We start from the raw sequence: 18,941 nt of genomic DNA on the forward strand, positions 1-18,941 counted from the left end.
CCGTAGTGTCTGCTAAATGACTGAATAATGGACTACCATAGTGTGCTAAATGACTGAATAATGGACTACCGTAGTGTCTGCTAAATGACTGAATAATGGACTACCATAGTGTGCTAAATGACTGAATAATGGACTACCGTAGTGTCTGCTAAATGACTGAATAATGGACTACCATAGTGTGCTAAATGACTGAATAATGGACTACCGTAGTGTCTGCTAAATGACTGAATTATGGACTACTGTAGTGTCTGCTAAATGACTGAATAATGGACTACCGTAGTGTCTGCTAAATGACGGACTACCATGTAATGAAGTGCATCATACTCCGTTGTTCATTGTCCCCATTAGAAACCATAAGTATCGACATCAATGAAAGGGAGATATGAGTATTTTCTATATTCTATTTTGTACTGAATGACAATGAATTTGAATGAATGAAAGTGGAAAAGTTGTACATTTTGATAATTTTTGTCTGACCGTTTCTCTTGATAAAGATAGTCAAGAAAATGGCACAGTACATTACAAATCATCTGTTATTGAAAATACAGCCAGATATATTACTCTTCAATAAAGATACACATACTTTCTCATATATACTGAACAAAAATATAACCGCAACATGTAAAGGTCCCATGTTTCATGAGCTGAAATAAAAGATCCCAGAAATGTTCCATACCCACAAAAAGCTTTTTTCTCCCATATTTTGTGCACAAATTTGTTTACATTCCTTTTAGTGAGCATTTCTCGTTTGCCAAAAGATTTCATCCACCTGACAGGTGTGGCATATCAAGAAGCTGATTAAACCATTAAAAGGCCATTCTAAAAATGTGCACAGATGTCTCAAGGAGCATGCAATTGGCATGCTGACTGCAGGAATGTCCACCAGAGCTGTTTGAAATGTGTTAATTTCTCTACCATAAGCCACCTCCAACTTCGTTTTAGAGAATTTGATAGTATGTCAAACCGGCCTCATAACCGCAGACCACGTGTAACCACGCCAGCTCAGGACCTCCACATCTGGCTTCTTCACCTGCAGGATTGTCTGAGACCAGCCACCTGGACAGCTGATGAAACCGAGGAGTATTTCTGTCTGTAATAAAGCCCTTTTGTGGGAGAAAACGAATTCTGATTGGGTGGGCCTAGCTGCCAAGTGGGTGGGCCTATGGCTGTGCATGTGAAATCCATAGATTAGGGCCTTATGAATTTATTTAAATTGACTGATTTCCTTATATTCACTGTAACTCAGTAAAATTGTTGAAATTGTTGCATGTTGCATTTATATTTTTGTTCAGTATACATAAGTAATAAAAAGGAAAGATGCATATAAAACAGTCATTAAAATTAACTTGTTGAAGGTATTGTAAAAATTACACAAAAACTAGAAATACGTTTGAGCTTTGATTTCACCAACTTCAGCTTGGAGGATGAGGATGATGTGTTAGGAATAGTATACTTCACAGGTCGTTTCTCACAAGTCATACAAATATTTTCTACTACTTGATACAACAGGCAAAGAGATAGGAAATCACCACTTTGGATACGATATCTCAACCATCACACCGCAGAAAAAGCTACCCCAAACCTTTAAAAAAAAAATACAGTCAATTTAGAAAACGTTACGGTCCACTATAGCAGTGTTTCCCAACCCTGGACCTCCAGTACAACCAACAGAACACATTTTTATTGTTACCCTGGACAAGCACACCTGATTCAACTTGTCAACTAATCATAAATCCCTCAAGGAATAAGGTGCATTTGTCAAGGGCTAGAACAACAACGTGTACTGCTGGAGGTACTGGAAGACGAGTTGGGAAACACTGTGCTATAGCATTCAGCTGTCTGCAGTGACCATACAATACATACTGCCATCGGCCCTGTAACGCCGACCAGAGCCATACTGTAGCTTTTGCGTTTAACCAGGAAGTTAGAAGACCACTTTCCCAAAGGAGACCTTAGTTTTACAGAGTAAGGCAGACTGATTTGAGATTGAACAATTGCTTGTGGGTTGCCGTGCCCATGTTGGCACCAAAAGATCCAGAGACTGTATTACATTCTCGTTCTGTGATACCCATGATTAGAGCCATATATTCAGATACATTCATGGCTCTACTTCTTTTCTTCAGTCCAGAACCCCCCTTCACATCTTGACTGCAGGTGCCACAGTCTCCACACACACAGGCTCTGAGTCGGGCCCCTTGCTGGCCTCTGTCTGGGCAGACACAGATAGGCAGTAAGTGGAGGAAGGATTGAGGTCAGTGACGATGGAGCTCTCGCCGTACACGGTCAGTATCTGGGAGCGGCTGGCGTAGCGGGGGTGAGAACTCTGCTCTCGGACCACCAGGGTGTAGTAGGCCGCCCCCTTCACTCGGGACCACTCCACTAGGAGGACGTTTAGCGTTTCCACGGTGACCTGCACCTCGGGCATGGACAGACCTGATGAAGGAGGCAAGGAGAGTGGTCTGATTATGAATTTATTAGAATTGATTTGTTAAAACCACTTTTCAGTTTGTAATGTTGCTCTCCTGTATCATAGAGTATAAAGTAGAGCAGAGCTTAACGCACCCGTCTCTGAGATCATCTCTTCTTCACTGAGATCTCTCCTTTTCAAGTGATGCACTGTAGATGGGAACCATGTTAAGAGACAGTGATTAACATTGTATTAAGAGACAGTGATTAACATTGTATTAAGAGACAGTGATTAACATTGTATTAAGAGACTGGCTTCTGCCTATTTCGATAACAAACGGTCACATTTTCAAACACAACCGTCTGGGTTGGTTCCTACCTGTTATTTCCCTGGTGGGGTCGCTCTCCCCGGCAGTGTTGCTAGCGGTGACCTCCAGGTTGTTGTAGTCGAGGTTGGCCAGGGAACAGGACAGCTGTACCGTGCTGCACACCTGGGTCCGCACCACGCCACTGATGTCATACACCGTATACATGGTGGCGTAGACGGAACCATTCCACGAGATGGTGGCCGAGGAGTTGGAACCACTGTAGGTCACCACCGCTGGAGGGCAAGGGGCTGGAGAGACGGAATGCTATGGTTAGAGTTATGGTTATGGTTGAGTTATGTTATGTTTAGGGCAAGGGGCTGGAGAGACGGAATGCTATGGTTAGAGTTATGGTTATGGTTGAGTTATGTTATGTTTAGGGCAAGGTCTATATGACCTCACCAGGAAAAACTCTGGGTCCTAGTAATGTTATGTTATGACTATAAGCCATAAACATAAAGAGTTGCACACTCCACATTTAAACTCCCAGTAATCTATTGGGTAAATCACCAACATTTTGGCATCACAGTGCCCTGAAGAAGGCACCCTGAAGAAGGCACCCTGAAGAAGACACCCTGAAGAAGGCACCCTGAAGAAGGCACCCTGAAGAAGGCACCCTGAAGAAGACACAGTGATGCTGAAACGTTGGTGATTTACCAACGTTTATATATGAAGTGTGCAACTCTTTATTTTTATAGCTTAGTTTATTCGCCGTTAGTCAGCACCTCTACATAAAATAATTTTCTCTGCGTGCGCACCAGCTCATGTTTTTTATAAGTCATGACTTTAACACATGATGCACTGACGTCGGATTTGGGTGTGAAATGTGTTATGCCATAGAGATAGATTGAGAGACAAAATAATAAGAAAATGGACTGCTTTAAAATGTAGCTGCTGTCACACATAATGGAACAGATACATGCATGAGTCCTCTATCTAAATCTATGAGTTATGAGTCCTCTATCTAACTCTATGAGTTATGCACATCTGTCCCACGTTAGGCCTCTTGCTGTACCTGTGATTCCAGTGATGGCCACAGAGGGGGCGCTGTCACCTGCAAAGTTCCTGCTCCTCACTGTCGCGCTATAGGACGAGCCACAGGGGAGGAGCAGCTCAAAGAAGCTGGAGCTGGTCCAATAGGAAGACAGCTCGAACAGGGATTGGCTGTCTCCCAGGATGCTCCCGGTCACCTCCAGCAGGTATTGGACGTTGGGACAGTTCACATGGGTCCAGGAAGCACGCAAAAACTGGGTCTGGTTCTGCATGGGGAACATGGTCACTGCCATGGTCTCTGGGGGACAGGGAGCTACAGAAAAGGGGAAGGACAAACTGTCAGACTTTGAACAAAATGTCAACAAATACCTATACAGATCTAAACATGTTCCTTCCTTTCTGACCTTCCTCTCCTGTTTGATGAAGAGATGAGAAGGGAAGATGTCAGGAATCAAGAAAATATCAATTGAGAGAGAGGCTCTAAGACGAGTTATCCTCCCAAGACCAAGGAAAACTATCACTACTCAATGATCAATATGACTGTACAATATGATGACTGTGCAATATGATGACTGTACAATAAGGTGACTGTACAATAAGATGACTGTACAATATGATGACTGTACAATATGATGACTGTGCAATAAGATGACTGTACAATATGACTGTACAATATGATGACTGTACAATATGATGGCTGTACAATATGATGACTGTACAATATGATGACTGTACAATAAGATGACTGTACAATATGATGACTGTGCAATATGATGACTGTACAATATGATGACTGTACAATATGATGACTGTGCAATATGATGACTGTACAATATGATGACTGTACAATATGATGACTGTACAATATGATGACTGTGCAATAAGATGACTGTACAATATGATGACTGCACAATATGATGACTGTACAATATGATGACTGTACAATATGATGACTGTACAATAAGATGACTGTACAATATGATGACTGCACAATATGATGACTGTACAATATGATGACTGTACAATATGATGACTGTACAATAAGATGACTGTACAATATGATAACTGTGCAATATGATGACTGTACAATATGATGACTGTACAATATGATGACTGTACAATATGATGACTGTGCAATATGATGACTGTACAATATGATGACTGTACAATATGATGACTGTACAATAAGATGACTGTACAATATGATGACTGTACAATATGATGACTGTGCAATACCTGCTCCAGCCAGCAGAGGCTCACTGAAGGAGCTGTTGCAGGTGCCGTCTGAGGCCTGAACAGAGAAGTTGTACTGGGCACCACACTCCAGCCCTGTGATGGTACAGGAGGTCCCTGTGCTCCCACAGTAAAGCATGATGCCATCCTCAGCCTGGGCACAGCCCCAGTAGTCCACAACACCACCTCTGACTGTCCACGATAGCAGCGCAGAGTAGTTGACACACTGGACCAACACGGACAGACCGTCTGGCTGGCAGGGCACTAAAGAATAGAAAGGTCAAAGTTGAAAGTTTAGGTCAAATGGCAGATGATGACATCATATAAATAGTCATATATTTTGGCAGAAGCACATGGAGTGTGTCTTCAGAAGTTCTTTGGGACACACACACGTCATTTTTGTGTGATGCGTACCCGTATTGAACGTGACGTTCTGGCTGGCCATACTGGAGCAGTTCTCGTGGCTAGCGGTCACAGAGACGGCATACTGCTGACCACACTGCAGCGCAGACAGGGAGCAGTTGCTGGCGGTCGTGTTGCAGGACCGCACGTCACCATTTCCACCCGTTGCGATCATGAGGTAGGTCTCAGCCACAGGGGACGCGGTCCAGGACACGTGCGCTCCATGGGACTCACAGGAGGAGCTGATGACCACACCCTGGGGTGGGCAGGGTTCTGAGAGGAACAGATAGGGAGGAGGGTGAGAGGTCAGAGATGAACTTTAGATAGATAACTAGAACAAGCAAGGATACTAACCATGTTGACTATAATGACCCTGTTCTGGAACAGCTTTACTACAGAGTACCAGGGTCTGTATGCACAAAGCGTCTCAGAGCAGGAGTGCTGATCTAGGATCAGTTGTGTCTTTTAGCTCCGAATGAATATGATTATATGGACAGGCAGGTCCTGATCCCAGATCAGAACTCAGTACTCTAAGGTACTTTGTGAATATGGGACAAGGTATGACTCTTAATACAGCAATGAAAGTAACATAGTAACCTACCCATGCTGATCCTATAAGGAGGACTCCTCTGACTGGTGCAGCAGTCTGATGATGCTGCTACGATGACGGTGTAGTGCAGACCGCAGAGCGCCCCCTCCAGGTCACAGCTGCTGGCAGAGCTGTTGCAGGTCAGCACGCTGCGGTCACTGGCCTCCGCTGTGGCGGTGTACACAGAGTTTCCCACGCTGCCCTCCATGGGCTCCCACAGGACCCGGATGGAGGAGTTGTGACACTGGGTGAAGGCGGTGATGCTTGCCAGGGTGCAGGGAGCTGGAGGTAAACACATGATATTTTGTTATTGATTTTCAGAGAGATATATAGCATGACACTAAATAATATGACAATGGAAGACAAAATGATAGCCAGTAAAATAGGTTAAAATAATTACTATAATTTTCCAAGTCAAATTACATTGTCCTCCAAGAGTTACTGAATATCACTTATATTTATTTTTACACCAACGACCAAAAACCAACCAGAACCTGGCGACATCGCCATTCATCACCTGTCTCGAGGTCGAAGGTCGCACTGGGTGGACTATCACAGTGTCCGTTGCTAGCAGTAACAGAGAAGGTGTAGCGCACGCCGCAGGCCAGGTCAGGCACCTCACAGGTGGTGTCAAAGCCGGGGATGGAGCAGGAGGAGTTGAACCCCCCCACGCCATCAGCAGTCACCATGTATCTGTCCACCCCCAGAGCAGGGGCCCAGGACACCCAGGCAGAGTTAGTCACACAGTTCTGGCTACCGTTCACCCTCATGGGCATGCATGGGGCTGGGTAGAAGGAGAGGAAGGGATGGTTAGATACACTGGAGCAATAGTCCTAGAGAGAAGATGCCTTTTAGTAGGGAAGTTATGAACACTTTGAAGGGAGGTTTAGAGTCAGAAAAAAGTATCTCATCTGGGATCATGGATCATCTAGAACTTTATATGTGTCAATCTAATTACAAAAACATTCAGGAATCAAACTGTAGATCGGTTATGTATTAGTTGCTACACAATAGTTGATGGTGCATTCTGATGACAAACAACTGAGCAATGTCGAGTTCTGATGACCCGGGCCGTACCTGATGAGACGTTGAGAGCCTGACTTGGCATGCTGTGGCAGCCTCCTCTGGCAGCGGTGACCTGGACAGAGAAGCTCTCTCCACAGGGAAGACTGGTGATGGAGCACTGGGTGTCTGTAGTGTTACAGGAGTGGCTGCTCCCTCCCTCTGTCACTGCATCCACCAGGAAAAACCAGGCATCCATGTTGGGTTCCCAGGTCACCAACATGATCCCTGAGGCACAGTGCACCTGGGCAGCCACATTCTGGGGCGGGCAGGGGGCTGGAGGTAGGGATTCTCATTAGCCAATTGCATTAGCAACACATTACTATCTGTGTATGTGTGTGTGTTGATGTTTTTTGCCCGTCTCACCCGTTTGCACGTCTGAGCTGACACTCTGAATGCTCCTACAGACTCCATCCATAGAGTGGACTGAGATGTTGTACATCTGGCCACACTGCAATCCCTCCAGATCACAGTAGGTGGCGCTAGAGTTACAGGAGGTAATGTGGCTGTTGGTAGCCTCTCCTACAACCATATAGGACAGTGCTCCACTGCCTCTGTCCCAGGTCACTGAGGTAGAGTTGGTGCTGCACTGGAGGCTAGTCTGCAGGTTACCAGGAGCACAGGGCCCTAGAGTGGAGACGAGAGGATGGACAGTGGGTTCATTTGGTGTTATTCAATTATCTAATCATTGAAAAACACATACATCCATATAATAAGAAAATGACTTGGATAGTCTTATAATAACCAAGATATTACTCCAAATGATCAAAGATGTGCACTGAGTGTACAAAACATTGAGAACACCTTCCTCATATCTGCACAATCTCGAACAGCCTACTGTCACTCACAGACTCACGAGCTGCACTAGCTGAAAATAAATGTGAACAAAGTGGAATCAGGAAATGAATGCGCACTCTCCATTGCTTTTCAATGCAGATCCCGCATGAATTCCTATTTGATCAACAGTTTTTGATTCGGTGTGTGAATCTGGGCTGGCGATAAACTACTTTGTCACACTTTCTAAACCCAGAGGCGCAAAATAGCGAGACATCCGGGAAGGCTTGCAAAAACAGACCAAGCAGAGCAGGCCGGGGTTTGAGAAGTCAATTAGAGTGAACAGTTCTTCCTTAATTGTTCATTTTCTAGAAATGTAAAGGCACAACCTAGATTCAAGCACTTCTTAAGTAGTTGAAGATGTTATTACTCCAACCTTAAAACATACCTTGTGTCAATTGAAGCTTATCCTCAATACTGACAAAACTAAACTAATGGTGTTTTCTAATGCAAGAAATAGACCTCTGAACCTTTCACCTATTACTACCTGTCAGGGCAAGGAGATTGAGGTTGTAACCTCATATAAATATCTTGGAATTTTAATTGATGACGGCCTCTCTTTTAGATTGCATATTCAACAACTTACAAAAAAATTGAAGCTGAAATTGGGATTTTATTTTAGGAATAAGGTCTGTTTTTCTTTTGAAGCCAGAAGGAGGCTAGTATCAGCTACATTTATGCCTTTACTAGACTATGGGGATATTTTATATATGAATGCTTCCGCTCAGTGTTTGAGATCAATTGACACTCTTTACCATGGCACTTTGAGATTTATTTTAAACTGCAAAACCCTTACGCACCACTGCACTTTGTATACCAGGGTTGGCTGGCCTTCTCTAGTCACTCGTAGGCTCAGGCACTGGTATACTTTTATTTACAAAGACATTTGGGGTTTACTACCTTTTTATTTGTGCATTTTTATTGTTCAGAATTGTGGTCGGTACTCTCTTCGTTCACTGGACTTTATCTTGCTAACTGTTCCAAATGTCCGAACTGAATTTGGTAAAAGGGCTTTTATCTACTCTGCGCCGTTGTCTTGGAACACCTTACAAAATACTTTTAAACTGGAAGAACTTGTCCCGATGGGTGTTTTTAAATCAAAGATGAAAGATTTTGAGGCTGATTCCCTGACCTGTCAATGTTTTTAAGTTGCTGTTTTATACTCTTGCGAATTCAATGGTTTTTACTAGATTACTTGTAGTTTTTCATGTTGTCTGTCTGTAATTTTTTCGTAATGACTTGGTGCTGCCTATCTTGGCCAGTGTGCTCTTGAAAAATATATTTTAATCTCAATGAGCCCTTCCTGGTTAAATAAAGTTTAAATAAATACAATTTTAAAAACTTGTGAAAGTGTCAAAATGACACGATTTAAATGTATATCGAAGGAGTGCCTATAATTTGATGGCCTGCACATGCGCAGTTGGTGCATGACACATGGTCTGCATTTCAAACTCAAAGTAGACAGCCCTCGGCCCTAAACCCTCAGCCCTTGGGGGAATCCCTACGGCCATATTTGTCGTTGGTTCAAATGATTAGCCAAGCAAGGGAAGTTTGCAACGTTAGCTTTTGGAAATTGTAGAAATAAAACATTTGTTAGCTAATTAATTTGCTAGCTATCATACAGTAGGCGTATATTAATAAGTATATAGTTAATATAAGTAGACATGTAATCATAATTGACTTTAGCGTATATAAAGCACCCACAAGCTACTGGTGGCTAAAACACACATTTCTGGGCAAGGGCGGTCCACTTATAAATCATTCCTTCTTCCCTCGCCCCTTGCCCTGCAAGTGTATACTCGTCAGACGTCATGATACGTCATCAGAAGTGTCCACTTAATTTGAGGGCTGAGACACATTATTTGTGTTTGGACTGCAGCCCTTGACTTGGGCCAGAACTGTCCCGGATGCATATGGCTCCATTATAAAACAAAGACAAAGAAAGTACAGTATGAAGATAGGCAGAAACGGCTTCTCCAATAGAAATCCTCGATCACGCCACTTGCAGCCCTCAAATTAAGTGGACACTTCTGATGACGAATCATTGTTTATAATCTATATATACTTGTGTTCCCTCATGTACTTTCTGTATTGATTTGTTGTTAATAAAACTCAAATAAAAAGGGGCGAGGGAATAAGGAATGATTTATAAATGGACCGCCCTTGACCGGAAATACGTCACTCGTTCATCCCTGCAATGACTGTGTTTTCAGCCACCGGTAGCTTGTGGGTGCGCTACAGTCAATTATGATTGCATTTCTACTTACATTAAATATATCATTATTAATATACGCCTACTGTATGTATGATTGCTAGCAAATTAATTAACGTTAGCTGACTAACGTTAGCCTGCCTAGCTGGAACTTCTGAAGAAGAAAAATGATTTATTTCTACAATTTCCAAAAGAACCAAACAAAAACGTCATTACTTTTTACGAGACACATTTGTGCCGTTATGTGCATTAGTAGCACAATTTATAACTTATTTACATTTGTTTTTACTTACACATGTATGTTGATGTTGAGTTTGACATTTTTGGTGGGCTTTTCTTAGCGGATGTACAATCGTCGTGAATTGAATTATGGAAGATGGTGATGAGGATTCCTCCAAGGGCATAAAGCGAGGGTAAGTGGACGAGGGTGTATATTTTATGAGTTTGAACCACAACCAAGCACTGGCTGTAGTACTTTCTTCTTCTATGATAACATGGCGGTCTGCAAACAATAGTTTTAAGTACATGTTGCCACCTACTGTGCTGGAATGTACAATCAATCATGATCTGCCAAATTCTGTACTACCATGAAAATAAAATTCTAACCCAAATAAATCCATAATTATGGTGAATGTGGAAGAATTCACCATAATTATGGATTTGTTTGGGTTAGAATTTTATTTTCATGGTAGTACAGAATTTGGCATTATGTGCCCCTCCACAATTGGCACATCTTTTCTTTCCACTGAGCAGCTACAGTACATGTTCCCATCTTTGCATTTCTGGGACAAATTCTCTTAACATTGAAACTAAGGAAACCTATCTGTACTTTTCCCGGTAAGACCTTTTCAAACCTCAGCATCACTGATAAGCTTTCACTTCTTTAACCCTTTAACCCTGTCCAACAAGCTCGTCAACCATAAAGTAGGCCCGGTTTTATGACTTAACAACGGATCGTAAATACCTTTCAGAAACTTTCCCTTTGGCTCTGCAGTATTGAGAATGGAATGTCTGAGTATTACAACAGAGAGAGACTTTGCCAAAAAATGCTCCCAATGAACATCAAAACACATGTTGGTAATTATGACAGATAGATTATGGAAAATGTATGCCTATTTTGTGATGTCACTACAATTATCAGAAAGACTTCATAACAAGATAACTGTAACTCTGAAAGTGTACACGTCCTAGTTATCGGGTTTGCATCTAAATGTTGTATAAAATAAATGTATGTGAATACTTTTGAAAAAATGTGATTTTAGCCTTCTAAATTAGATAATGGTTTTACGTGTAAACCTGGGCCAAGTCAGTAACCACACCCACGTAAGCACAGACATTATGTCGGCATGATGGAATCGCCTTTCAGGCCAGAGTGCTTCATTGGCCTGAATAATTAACATATTAGACAAGAGAGCGTGGAGCGGTGGCTACACGGCTGGAAATGGTTAAAACTACAAGACCAGAAAATGGTAAGACCCTCTGAAACTCTCGACGAGTGACTAAGGTGAAGACTAGACTAAAACATGCACTGCCTGCAGCTCTTCATGTAACGTAGTCTAGGACAATTGACCAAGATGAGAGGGAAGGACAAATTCCTCTCACCATCATAGGTACCTCTTAGGTATCTATCTAACGAACATAGGGAAATACAGATCCCCTTGAACATAGGGTGGTACACCACTGATGTATCCATTCTAACAAACACTCCAGAACAAAGAAGCATACAACTAAGAAGGACATTGTGACCTCTGGTGGACAACTATAGACTTACACAACCAGAGGCTTACATCGAACCACTTCCCACAGACGGATCGAGTTCAACAGAGAGACGACAAAGACATCCATCCGCAAATATATACATTGCAATTCTTTTCGAATGAGAGGTCGTTCATGTGCAAAGTATTCATATTCCCATGAGCAGAGCTTCCACATGTATGTACGATAAGTCCACTCTCTTTGTCTCTCCCGCTCTTCTTCTTTCCTCACCCCCTTTCCATTGTGTAACAAGCCCTCATATCGGGTTAGTCCACCATGGACTATTCATTGCATTATGTTAGTAATTCATATAACCTATACCATGTGTGTGTCTTTATGTAATTCTATGTGATTATTAAGCTAGTTAGTAAATAAATAATTAAGCCAATTTGTGTAATGCTGATTCATCACTTAGGCTAGGGTTCGTGCAGATATCCAAGAATATTGCGACGTTCAGAATGAGATTGATATGAGGAAATTATTGATTGATGACTGGTATGATATTGATATATTCTTGAGTTAATTCAGGAAGCGGTAACTCATTAAATAAACCTTTCCCATGGTTCCCGGAATTACTCATTAATTAATGGTTACATGATTAATTTAATCAAGTAATAATTAAATGTAGGAGGTAATTATTTGATGAATAGCAGTCATCACATTAATGGTAGCATGCCACAACAGTTTTATTCATCTGATACAGGACATTCTGTATATCTTTGCTACGCTAATACAAATACATTGATTAAGCTCTGTGCATACCCATATGGATGATGGTGCTGTTGCCAGGTGAGCTGGTGCAGATGTCGTCCCCTGACGTCACATGGACGGTGTACTCCTCTCCACAATGCAGGTTGCTCCATGTGCAGGAGGTGTTGTTGGTGACACACGGGTGTGTGTGCGCGTCCCGTCCGATGGCTATGGCCGTGTAGGTGTCGGCACCGTCACTGGGCATCCAGCTCACTGAGCCCATGCTGGCCCCACACTCTACATCGGTCTCCACTGCCTGGGGCACACAGGGAGCTGTAGAGAGAGAGAGATACAGGTCACCCCATAATTCCAACCATGATTTGATCCGGTGTGCCACGCATGGTGTTGGAACGTACCAGTTTTCAAGGTGATGGGGGTGCTGGGCTGGCTGTCACAGCGCTGGTCCTGGCCCAGCAGAGTGACACTGTAGGTCTGTCCGCAGGGCAGCGAGGCCGACAGGGAGGTGTCGGTGGTGTTGAAGGCCTCCACGTATCCCAGGTTCCCTGTGGCGGTGACCATGTAGAGCGCCGCGCCGCTGGCCGGGTGCCAGGAGAGGAGGAACTGCTCGCTGTTACACAACAGCTGGGAGGTAACACCCGTAGGCTGGCATGGCTCTGAGAGGGGGAGAGATGGTGGAGCAAGAGAGATGGGGAGATAAAGAGAGAGAGAGACAGAGAGAGAGAAATGGGGGAGAGAGACAGATGCAGGAGAGAGAGCAATGTCAGACGGACCTACTGTGAAATCATTCAATAATGAACCACAACAGTGGCAGAATCGATCATTTAAAATGTTTAATAATATGAAGCCAACTAAGTCTACTGTGCAACTGGCTGCTATAGCCTAGTACCTGTGTTAATCTGAACAGTGTTGCTGGGTGGGCTGTGGCAGCCGTTGGCCCTTGCGGTCACAGTGAAGCTGTAGGTTTCTCCACAGGTCAGGTCAGTGAAGTGACAGGTAGAGCCAATGGAGCTACAGTGCTGCACTGCCCCATCGGACCACCTGGCGGCGCTAGACACATACAGCTCAACCTCCGACCTCTCCTCCCAGGACAGGTCGGCTATCTGGGTGCCACATGTCAAGTCTACAGCAACATGCTGGGGCGCGCACGGACCTGGGGGGTCAAAGGTTAGAGATTCCGAGGGGTTACACATGAGAGGAAGGTTAGATAAGAGGGTTTACCCAGGTCAGATAATCCGTTTGGAAATAAACTGAAAAGATATAAGCAATATGGTGTTTGTTCCTCCCTGCTTTTCAATGGAGGTAGGAGAGCGTCTGTACTCTGTAACATTGCTTATACCTATCCAGATCATTCACATCTGCGAACACACAAATGTCTAGTATATGTAAAAAGCAACCTGTCCAGACATCCACTTACGTGTGTCGAAGCTGGCGTTGATGGGGACAGTGATCTGACACTCCTGGTTGGTGGCGGTGAGTGTGACGTTATAGTGTCCCCCGCAGGACAGACCCGTGACATTACAGTGGTTCTGCTGGGTGGTGCAGGAGACTGCCTCGCCCTCCACCCCATTGGCAGAAAGGGTATAGTTATTGGCTCCATCAGTGTAGCTCCAGGACAGCAGGGCAGCGCCATCGCTCCCACAGTCCACCTGGGCCTGCACACTGCTGGGGAGACATGGGGCTGGGGCGGGGACAGGGGACAGAGGGTTAGTAGGGGACTATTATTGAAAACAGGGGCATGAGATGGGAATGGGGTTGTTGTAAGCATTGCAAGCTTTTCTCAGACAAAAGCTTTTGGGGGAAGTGACAAATCTGCTCCAGGGGCCCTGCTCTGAGGCTGACCCTGTGTGACTCCCAGTCTGTCAGACTGAACCTGTGTGGCTCCCAGTCTGTCAGGCTGATTCTGTGTGACTCCCAGTCTGCCAGGCTGACCCTGTGTGGCTCCCAGTCTGCCAGGCTGACCCTGTGTGGCTCCCAGTCTGTCAGGCTGACCCTGTGTGGCTCCCAGTCTGTCAGGCTGATCCTGTGTGGCTCCCAGTCTGTCAGGCTGACCCTGTGTGGCTCCCAGTCTGTCAGGCTGACCCTGTGTGGCTCCCAGTCTGTCAGGCTGGGTACTGTGGCAGCAAAAAAAAATGGGTCAGTAGAGATGTATTGTGTTGTGTTGTACTCACCTGGTGAGAGACTGACTCCAGAGGAGACTGAACTGTTGAACTGTACTCCCAGCGCTCTGACATAGACATGGTACACCGTGCCGCAGTTCAGCCCTCCCATGTCACAGCTGGTTGTCGTGGTGAGACAGTCGATGGAGTGGCCATCCTGGCCTCCCAGGACGACAGCGTAACCCACAGCGACATCACTCGCTTCCCAGGAGACAGAGCCTGTCAGAGTGTTACAGTCCATACTGGCCTGCACGTTGGTGGGTGGACAGGGCTCTGAAAGACACATACACACACACACACACACATACATACACACACACACACATATATACACACACACATGCGCAAGAGAAATACACAAGCTACAGTCACACATATGTGAAGCAGAGTGTGAAAAATGTAATGGGTTATCTGTAATGGGGCAGCAGGTAGCCTAGTGGTTAGAGTGTTGGGCCAGTAACCGAAAGGTTGCTAGATCGTATCACTGAGCTGACAAGGTAAAAATCTGTTAGTTCTGCACCTGAACAAGGCAGTTAACCCACTGTTCCTAGGACGTCATTGTAAATAAGAATGTGTTCTTAAATGTTAAATAAAGGTTCAATAATAGCAAATAAAAATAATCTATGGGCGTTATCTATCAGGGTTATCTATGAGCGTTATCTATCAGGGTTATCTATGAGCGTTATCTATCAGGGTTATCTATGAGCGTTATCTATCAGGGTTATCTATGAGCGTTATCTGTCAGGGTTATCTATGGGCGTTATCTATCAGGGTTATCTATGGGCGTTATCTATCAGGGTTATCTATGAGCGTTATCTATCAGGGTTATCTATGAGCGTTATCTATCAGGGTTATCTATGAGCGTTATCTATCAGGGTTATCTATGAGCGTTATCTGTCAGGGTTATCTATGAGCGTTATCTATCAGGGTTGTCTATGAGCGTTATCTATCAGGGTTGTCTATGAGCGTTATCTATCAGGGTTATCTATGAGCGTTATCTAAGAAGGTTATCTATGAGCGTTATCTATCAGGGTTATCTATGAGCGTTATCTAAGAAGGTTATCTATGAGCGTTATCTATCAGGGTTATCTATGAGCGTTATCTAAGAAGGTTATCTATGAGCGTTATCTAAGAAGGTTATCTATGAGCGCTATCTAAGAAGGTTATCTATGAGCGCTATCTAAGAAGGTTATCTATGAGCACTATCTAAGAAGGTCATCTATGAGCGTTATCTAAGAAGGTTATCTATGGGTGTTATCTATCAGGGTTAACTATGAGCGTTATCTAAGAAGGTTATCTATGAGCGTTATCTAAGAAGGTTATCTATGAGCGCTATCTAAGAAGGTTATCTATGAGCGTTATCTAAGAAGGTTATCTATGAGCGCTATCTAAGAAGGTTATCTATGAGCGCTAACTAAGAAGGTTATCTATGAGCGTTATCTAAGAAGGTTATCTATGAGCGCTATCTAAGAATGTTATCTCAATATCTTCCGGTACTTTTATTGAACTTATTCCAAATTATAGCTGCTTTTTAAACCACCCCACTAACCCCTCCCATCCTCTCTCTAGCCAATCCCAACCTACATCCTGCTCACATGACTGACCTGTCATCAGGATGTAGGGCTTGGTGGTGACACTGTTGTTACAGGCGCTGTTGCTAGCAGAGACGGTGACATTGTAGATCTGTCCGCAGGCCATGCCGGGCAGGTCACAGTAGGTTTCGTTGGTGTGACAGCTGACCGTAAGGCCCTGGTCAGTGATGGCCTGGGCAGAGTAGGAGCTGGCACCTTTAGCCATGTCCCAGAACAGCTGAGCGATGGACAGGCTGTAGGACACACTGAGATACATGGGCACACAGGGCTCTGGGGGAGAGAGGGAAAGAGGTTACTTGTTGTTATATAGATCTGATTACAGTATGTATTTGTTTAATACATGGGACAGAGGGGTGTTACATAGGGGTTATTACAAGGTTATTACAAGGTTATTACATAGGTGTATTAACAGGGTTATTACTGGTGTCCCTCCCTCCCTCCCTCCCTCCCTCCCTCCCTCCCTCCCTCCCTCCCTCCCTCCCTCCCTCCCTCCCTCCCTCCCTCCCTCCCTCCCTCCCTCCCTCCCTCCCTCCCTCCCTCCCTCCCTCCCTCCCTCCCTCCCTCCCTCTCACCTGTGGTGAGGTGTCCTGTCATCTGTGCCACACTACTGCAGCTCTTTCCCAGAGCCTTCACAGTCACAGTGTGTTCCTCCCCACATTCCAGACCACTCATTTCACAGTTGGTGTGGTTGGTGGCACAGCTAGCGTTGTGGCCCGACCTGGCCGTTACCATGGTGACGTAGGACAAGGCGCCGGCGCTGGGTTGCCAGGATACGGTGGCGGAGACCGCCTCGCAGTCCATGATGGCCTGAATGGAGCTGGGCAAGCAAGGCACTGTGGGATTGATGGAGAGAAATGTTACCGGATGCTCCTGTGTGTGTATGTGTGTGTGTATGTGTGTGTGGTTCCTACCTGAGTGGGTATGGGTGTCAACGCTCTGTGGGCTGGTGCACTGGTCATCTGACCCAGCTACAGTCACATGGTAGACCTGTCCACACTGAAGTCCTGTGACGTTACATTGCTTCCCCATCGACTTACAGGTGGTAGACATGCCGTCACCGTCCTCCAACGTGGCGGTGTAGTACTCTGAACCGTCACTCGCAAACCAGGAAGCAGTCACAGCATTGGACAGGCAGTCAGAAGTGGTCATGACATAGGTGGGCACGCAGGGAACTGGAAAGGAGATTGAGATTACATAATGTACAATAGAATGACCGTGAGCTTTAAAACCATGACCTTTGTGATTTTAAAAGACAATGTGATAACATGATTCGGTGTGCGGGTAGCCTTTCTGCATTAGAAATCATTCCATGTCATTAGATGTCTATGCACAACAACCCACCTGTCTTGACTTCCACTGACTGGCTGCTAGCGCTGGTGCACATGCTGTCCTGAGCTGTCACTGTGACCGTGTATGTCTGTCCACACAGTAAGGTCGTCAGTTCACAACTCATGCCTGCTGATTGGCAGTTGCCAGAGTGACCTGCACTGCTATTGGCTATTACAGAGTAAAGGTCGGCCCCCAGGCTGCTGTTCCAGGTCATGGCGGCCATGTTGGTGCTGCAGCTCAGGTTGGACACGGGAGCAGAGGGCACACATGGAGCTGGGAGGGAACATCAGAATGACATGGAATTAGATGGATCTGGGATGGAGTCATATAGCAGCCCTGTGATTAGTAGCTGGTGTTGGTTACCAGTTACATTGGTATGATTTACTGTATATATATATAGGTTTGGTTAGGGTCATGGTTTGCTTGGTTGCCTAAGTAACACACCTGTCTTGATAGAGGATTCCGAGCTTTGGGAGCTGTTGCAGGTATGTCCCTCTGCAGTCACCGTCACTGTGTACGTCTCTCCGCAGGGAAGGGAAGTGATGTCACAGCCGGTGGCATTGGAGGAGCAGGAAGCTGCCTCTCCACCAGCCCTGTGTAGTCTAGCTGTATAAGACAGCGCCCCCTGGCTGTGGGCCCAGCTAATGTAGGCGGTGCGGTTCTCACAGCCCACTGAGGTGTGGATGTTCTGCGGAGGACAAGGGGCTGCAGGGGGAAACACAGAAACATGTTAGAATGTCAGCCAGTACAGAAACTGGGTTATGAGTTTCAAAGGTTTTCACTTGGCTAGACTGGCCTCACAATAGGATCTGTGACCTGTGTGTACTAAAGCCTGGGTCCTGAATGGGCACAAGCAGAGAGACTCGCACACATACTTGAATATAGAAACACACACACACACACACACACACACACACACACACACACACACACACACACACACACACACACACACACACACAGTTGTACCTGTCATTGACTGTATCATAGCACTGGGAGGGCTGGCACACAGCCTGTCTGAGGCAGTCACACTGAAAACATACTGCTGTCCACACTGCAGGCTGGACACCTGGCAGGAAGTGACATCCCTGGAGTTACACTGCAGGCTCCCACCCTGGCCGTCTTCCGCTGTGACTTCATACAGCTCCGCCCCTGCAGCCGTTGCCCAGGTGATAGAGGCGGAGTCAGAGGAGCAGAGCAGCTGGACATCAGAGAGGAGGGGCACACAGGGCGCTGAGGGAGGGGACAGGTGAGAACGTTGTTACAACCTTTATACAAAATAAGTTAGTACTTTATTCATCA

The 18,941-nt window shown here is 45.1% G+C and overlaps 1 protein-coding gene across 3 annotated transcripts in view; it reads right to left on the reverse strand.

Moving 5' to 3' along the window:
* Positions 1–387: 387 nt before the first annotated feature.
* The window catches only part of LOC116358645 (uncharacterized), a 98,116-nt gene continuing 79,562 nt past the window's right edge, over positions 388–18,941 (reverse strand). For all 3 annotated transcript variants that reach the window (XM_031810762.1, XM_031810761.1, XM_031810763.1), the window contains 21 exons: positions 18,609–18,872; positions 18,084–18,344; positions 17,652–17,912; positions 17,222–17,482; positions 16,883–17,143; positions 16,323–16,580; positions 14,731–14,991; positions 13,977–14,240; positions 13,449–13,712; positions 12,958–13,215; positions 12,614–12,874; positions 7,417–7,677; positions 7,066–7,326; positions 6,506–6,772; positions 6,001–6,270; positions 5,412–5,672; positions 5,001–5,261; positions 3,787–4,077; positions 2,786–3,022; positions 2,563–2,616; positions 388–2,433 (listed from right to left, as the gene is read on the reverse strand). In XM_031810762.1, the coding sequence (XP_031666622.1) occupies positions 2,138–2,433; positions 2,563–2,616; positions 2,786–3,022; positions 3,787–4,077; positions 5,001–5,261; positions 5,412–5,672; positions 6,001–6,270; positions 6,506–6,772; positions 7,066–7,326; positions 7,417–7,677; positions 12,614–12,874; positions 12,958–13,215; positions 13,449–13,712; positions 13,977–14,240; positions 14,731–14,991; positions 16,323–16,580; positions 16,883–17,143; positions 17,222–17,482; positions 17,652–17,912; positions 18,084–18,344; positions 18,609–18,872 (5,333 nt within the window). In that variant the 3' untranslated portion in view covers positions 388–2,137. The remainder of the gene's footprint in view (positions 2,434–2,562; positions 2,617–2,785; positions 3,023–3,786; positions 4,078–5,000; positions 5,262–5,411; positions 5,673–6,000; positions 6,271–6,505; positions 6,773–7,065; positions 7,327–7,416; positions 7,678–12,613; positions 12,875–12,957; positions 13,216–13,448; positions 13,713–13,976; positions 14,241–14,730; positions 14,992–16,322; positions 16,581–16,882; positions 17,144–17,221; positions 17,483–17,651; positions 17,913–18,083; positions 18,345–18,608; positions 18,873–18,941) is intronic.

The sequence above is a fragment of the Oncorhynchus kisutch genome, linkage group LG30 (assembly GCF_002021735.2).
Source record: "Oncorhynchus kisutch isolate 150728-3 linkage group LG30, Okis_V2, whole genome shotgun sequence".
In the NCBI taxonomy this organism is placed as follows: Eukaryota; Metazoa; Chordata; class Actinopteri; order Salmoniformes; family Salmonidae; genus Oncorhynchus; species Oncorhynchus kisutch.